Genomic DNA, 5181 nt, shown 5'->3' with positions numbered 1-5181 from the left:
AATACTTTGTGAGTTAAACATGTTACTTGCGTTGTTTCTTAACTATGATGCAGTTAAAAGTTTATAATAAAAATGAAGTGTAACACTAATCACACGTTAACAGGATGAGACACGCTGCACTGTTCTGGCTTCTGACTGTGATGACATTTTAGAAGACCTTGGTGTTAGGCCTCTTCACTTTGAGAGTGAAGAATGTCAAGCGTCTGCATCTGTGGAAGCAAAAGAGTTAGGCAAGTCAATTCCAGGATTTGTTTTCATTACACAATGTGTAGTGCACGCCATGTATGTCTACACCCAGTTTATTTGTCTAACATGCATTGTAAAACTTATTGATAGTTAACATTTAGCGAACATGCCTATAGTTCCAGGCTTTTCCCTTTGCTGGGACAATGTTCAAATTGAGACGGAAGTGCGCCACCAGGGAAGCCATTCGTCCAACAGCGTTTTGCTCTGGGCAAACGCTTATGCTGCATATAACAGAGTTTCGTGCAGGTATTCGACCATGTCAATATGCAGTTATACACCAAATCAATTACCCTGCTTACAAACCAGTTTCGAATAGGTTCGTTTAATTGTTTGTTTTTGGATATCATTGCTTCTGATTACAAATACATAACCTACAAATCTCAAGGTTCTGTTTTTTTGTTGGATAACTTATAATAAATAAAGTTATGTGCTATTTACTAAACCAATTTTTGCTTGATGAACAGGGCATATGACCGCGATGAATTAACAACACCTGCGACAGCGCTGCCTTTGCAGTGTTTCCTCCCCAATGATGATGACTATGAGCAGTTGCGTCAGCTGATGGAAGCAATTGTCAGCCGCATACTGTTCCGATACTTTGCGACGTCTGACACCGACCAAAGTGGCGTCGTGACACACATCCCGCATGAGCACGCTGCAGAGATGCGAAGACAGAGTAAAATTGTAAATATTTACTTACTTACTTAATCATCTTCACTCCTACCTGAGCATAGGGCCTCCACTAGTTTTCTCCAGCGGACTCGGTTATGTGCTGTCCGCTTGATCTGCTCCCACGTCATACCGATCTCCATACATCAGGACGCACTTCACATTTGAATTGAAGATTCTCAGCTTTTGTAAATATTTTATAATGTAAAAAATGTATAGTAATGACTTTTAAAGTAGCATAATTGCTGCACCGACGTAGCAGTTATTTATAGGTTATTTCTTACATAGATGCGCATCAGCAATATCAAAAATTGCTTTGAATGTGTAGGTGAACATTGGCATTATTTCGGAGAATCCGTCCACAACAGCCGGTGCCATAAGAATCACCGAGGTTCTCCAGAAATATGTTCCTACACGTGGTGATGGAAGCATGTTCACCATCCCTTGCCATGGGGATGCTCTGACTGTTGAGCGAATCTTCGATGGAAAGAAGAGCAGAGCACAGGACATAGCCGTATGGAGAGACTGGAGGGAATACATCCCGTTCCCCAGGAGTTTCACAAACGTGCTATTCTGCTGCAGGACACCATGGAATGCCTGTTCGACGCGTCAGAGTGCTCGCAACAAGGGAACACTATATAACATCAAGAACGTTTTCAACCACAGGTAATTTCACTCTATATCAGTATTCTTTGTATCTGTGAACATATAATACCTACCTAGCAACGAGAAATAAACTTGCTGACGATAACGACGAAAGAGCTACTCAATGCATTTCTGTATTTACTTATCACATTAGGAACTTGAAGAAAAAGGTCATGGAAAACTTCAATCATGTTGAGGATTTTCTCAAGTTCACTACAGCTGCCATGGTATGCTATCTGGCGATGATGTTGTGCGGTACATCGAAACTCACAGACAAACTGACGCTCGATGTGTCTCATCTTGCAAGAAGCATCGTTTCGACAGTTTGGTTGCAGGTGAGATATGACATAAGCGGTTTAAACATATGCTATGACAGTTGCAAAGGAAAAATATAACTCCATTCTGCAAATAAGGTGTTTGAACATTTAATATCATATTTTCGCCACAATTTGCTTAACATTGAAGGTGTCATTGTAGTCCCGTCAAATATTGTACCTAAAATTCTTTGGCAAAATTCAATGTGTGCTTATCCTACCCTGTTAACGTAAATACTAGCATTCACGTTGTATAACGGATACCAATATGCATGCTCAGCTGCCAAAAGAAGACCTGGCAGATGTCGTCGAGGGTCACAACGACATCTGTTCTGAAACTGCCGAAAATGCTGCATCAGCATATGAGTACTGCACATGCATGGAAGGTACATTACATTTTGTCCCATAGCCTTAAACATAATGTTTGCCACTTTCAGTCCCTTAAACATTTTAAATGGTATTGCAATCGGTTTGTAAACATGGTGTGCGAATGGCATATGAATAATTTGTTTGACACACCTAAATTTCTAGGGCGGTGTTCTATGTTTGCGTGTTTCAGAGCGAGACACTGCTATGATAGCATGTGACAACATGCTGTGCAAGAGTGGCATGTGGTTTCACCTCGATTGCATGGGCATAACTGAATCCACAATTCCTGACGGAGAGTGGTTCTGCTCAGATGAATGCCGCGCATCGAAGAGTGAGAGCCCATGCCTGAATGAAGGCGAACTCGACCACGTTCTCGAATATAGCAAGTCTGTTTTATGGCGAGGGCTCCTTGACCGAGCTCAAAGAGACGTAGTCCGAGAAGGTGACGGCGCTGCCCAGATCAGCATGTGGCGCATCTCCATGCCCGAGTTCTGGCTGAGGCGCCATCACAAGTACCTCATTCTTGGTCACCGCCTTCTAGCAGGTAGCAAAGTGCATTACTTTAAAACACAACCATAAAAATGCGAATCAAAGTTAAAAAGCTTCTTTAAGCAAAGGCATGGCATGTAAGATTTGATATCAACATCATATTACCACTGCAAAATACATAAATTTACATCACTTGTTATTATTCGGCCCAAAATGTACACGGTACCCAAACTCTAGATAAGAGTACCCTAACTATAATTTGAAACTTGTACAAAACTCATTTCCACCACGTTTGAAGGTGTAGCAGGATTCCTGCCAAAGCGCCTGGCCATGGACACAATGTGGAATCGCACTATTAATCTGCACGGTGGCGCAGGCCACAACATTCCCATGGATCGAGTTTGCGAATTTCTTAACGACGATTTCAAAGGTACAATTGTACTAGTACCAATTTTATAAAATGTAAGTGGTTGTAGTATACATTACTCGGATGATTTTGCATCTAAGTATTGCTTTTGACAATGTTTGCAGAAATTCTAAAACACTCAAGGGGGAAGTACACGGACGCGCAGGTGCAGAGATGTGGAAGGATAGTGGGTCCCCTTGGGAACGCGCTGGATGACAAATTCAGCGAGGCAGTAGAGGAGGCAGCTGTTCGATCTGTCAAATTAGTCAAACACATATGTGTTTGNTGGTATACCGCACCGTACCCAGGATACGTTCCGGCAGTACCCTGGGGGACATAGACCCTATGAGCGTTAGCTAAATACTGAATAATAGGCAAAAAAAATATTGCTGTTTTTTTAATCATGCCTTAAATGGTTATTATGCTTGAAATGGATTTCATTATTTAATACATTGACTGCGTGGGACATTTTATAAGGTGTATGCTTTTAAAATGTATGTTATTAGTTCTTCACATAAATTTACACATTTATTACAGGGTTAAATTTCACTATTTCTATGTTCCAGGCGAAGACGTCGTTCAAAGCAATAGCTACCAATATGATCAAATTGTCTCGCTACGAACGAGCACTGGCTGTTCTGTGGAAGTCCAGCAAAGTATTTCAGGTGGCGCTCAAGTCTTTCGTTAGGAAACAAACTTACAAAGAAGTGCAAAACTTCACCAGGCAACCGAGTATCCTGAAGAAAACTCTCGAAATAGAGAGCATTTCGACGTTTTCTTGGAGCAACGTTGTAAAGGAAATCAAGACAAACATGCCTGTCGCACACAGTGTGTTTTCGGGACTACTTGAAAAGAAAACCATTACAGCTGGTGCTGTCCAGAACATGCCTATTGCAGACCAAAAGCTTGGAGCTTCTGTTGCAGTCGCCCTGGCCAACAGGAATCCCAAAGCGTACAAACTGCTGCAGTCATGGGTAGCAGTGCAACTTTGGAGAAGCGGCTGCAAACAGAAGGTATCCCTCTTGAGATATAGTGAATTGTTGCACCAATGTCTTTTATTCAATACTGTTCCACTTCACTGTGTGCACATTACCTTTACAAAGCATTACATATTAATAGCTCTTTAAATGTTATTTCCTAGGTTTTTTCCAACTTGCGGTCAATCGGCATTTGCCAAACTCCGATGAACGCAAGGAGATGTGTCGATCGCATTGCGAAGCAGTTCGATGCAGAACTCAAACAGTGGAAGAAAACCATTGAGGTCAGTTGTTTACCTGCATTGCACTTTGACAACTTATGAATAGAATACTTTGTGAGTTAAACATGTTACTTGCGTTGTTTCTTAACTATGATGCAGTTAAAAGTTTAGAATAAAAATGAAGTGTAACACTAATCACACTTTAACAGGATGAGACACGCTGCACTGTTCTGGCTTCTGACTGCGATGACATTTTAGAAGACCTTGGTGTTAGGCCTCTTCACTTTGAGAGTGAAGAATGTCAAGCGTCTGCATCTGTGGAAGCAAAAGAGTTAGGCAAGTCCATTCCAGGATTTGTTTTCATTACACAATGTGTAGTGCACACCATGTATGTCTACACCCAATTTATTTGTCTAACATGCATTGTAAAACTTATTAATAGTTAACATTTAGCGAACATGCCTATAGTTCCAGGCTTTGCCCTTTGCTGGGACAACGTTCAAATTGAGACGGAAGTGCGCCACCAGGGGAGCCATTCGTCCAACAGCGTTTTGCTCTGGGCAAACGCTTATGCTGCCTATAACAGAGTTTCGTGCAGGTATTCGACCATGTCAATATGCAGTTATACACTAAATCAATTACCCTGCTTACAAACCAGTTTCGAATAGGTTCGGTTATTTGTTTGTTTTTGGATATCATTGCTTCTGATTACAAATACATAACCTACAAATCTCAAGGTTCTGTTTTTTTGTTGGATAACTTAGGACATAACTAAAGTTATGTCCTATTTACTAAACCAATTTTTGCTTGATGAACAGGGCATATGACCGCGATGAATTAACAAC

The 5181-nt window shown here is 41.2% G+C and overlaps 2 protein-coding genes across 2 annotated transcripts in view; both read left to right on the top strand.

Moving 5' to 3' along the window:
- Positions 1 to 1604: 1604 nt before the first annotated feature.
- Positions 1605 to 3681, top strand: LOC106818475. Its single transcript, XM_014823178.1, has 4 exons — positions 1605 to 2787; positions 3031 to 3162; positions 3264 to 3385; positions 3676 to 3681. Exons 1-4 carry the CDS (start codon positions 2448 to 2450, stop codon positions 3679 to 3681), a joined length of 600 nt encoding a protein of 199 aa, XP_014678664.1. The 5' UTR covers positions 1605 to 2447.
- The window catches only part of LOC106818474, a 3307-nt gene continuing 1754 nt past the window's right edge, over positions 3629 to 5181 (top strand). The window contains exons 1-3 of the mRNA XM_014823177.1: positions 3629 to 4151; positions 4280 to 4399; positions 4546 to 4724. Coding sequence (XP_014678663.1) covers positions 3696 to 4151; positions 4280 to 4399; positions 4546 to 4724 — 755 coding nt within the window. The 5' untranslated portion in view covers positions 3629 to 3695. The remainder of the gene's footprint in view (positions 4152 to 4279; positions 4400 to 4545; positions 4725 to 5181) is intronic.

Source organism: Priapulus caudatus, unplaced genomic scaffold (genome assembly GCF_000485595.1).
Source record: "Priapulus caudatus unplaced genomic scaffold, Priapulus_caudatus-5.0.1 Scaffold2270, whole genome shotgun sequence".
Lineage (NCBI taxonomy): Eukaryota > Metazoa > Priapulida > Priapulimorpha > Priapulimorphida > Priapulidae > Priapulus > Priapulus caudatus.
The sequence above is the reverse complement of the archived record's forward strand: the minus strand, read 5'-3'. Positions and strand labels throughout refer to the sequence as shown.

Coding starts and splice junctions, on each gene's coding strand:
- LOC106818475 (XM_014823178.1), top strand. CDS start 2,448: ATGATAGCATGTGACAACATGCTGTGCAAGAGTGGCATGTGGTTTCAC. Junction 2,788..3,030: donor TGGTCACCGCCTTCTAGCAG/GTAGCAAAGTGC, acceptor CCACGTTTGAAG/GTGTAGCAGGATTCCTGCCA. Junction 3,163..3,263: donor TCTTAACGACGATTTCAAAG/GTACAATTGTAC, acceptor CAATGTTTGCAG/AAATTCTAAAACACTCAAGG.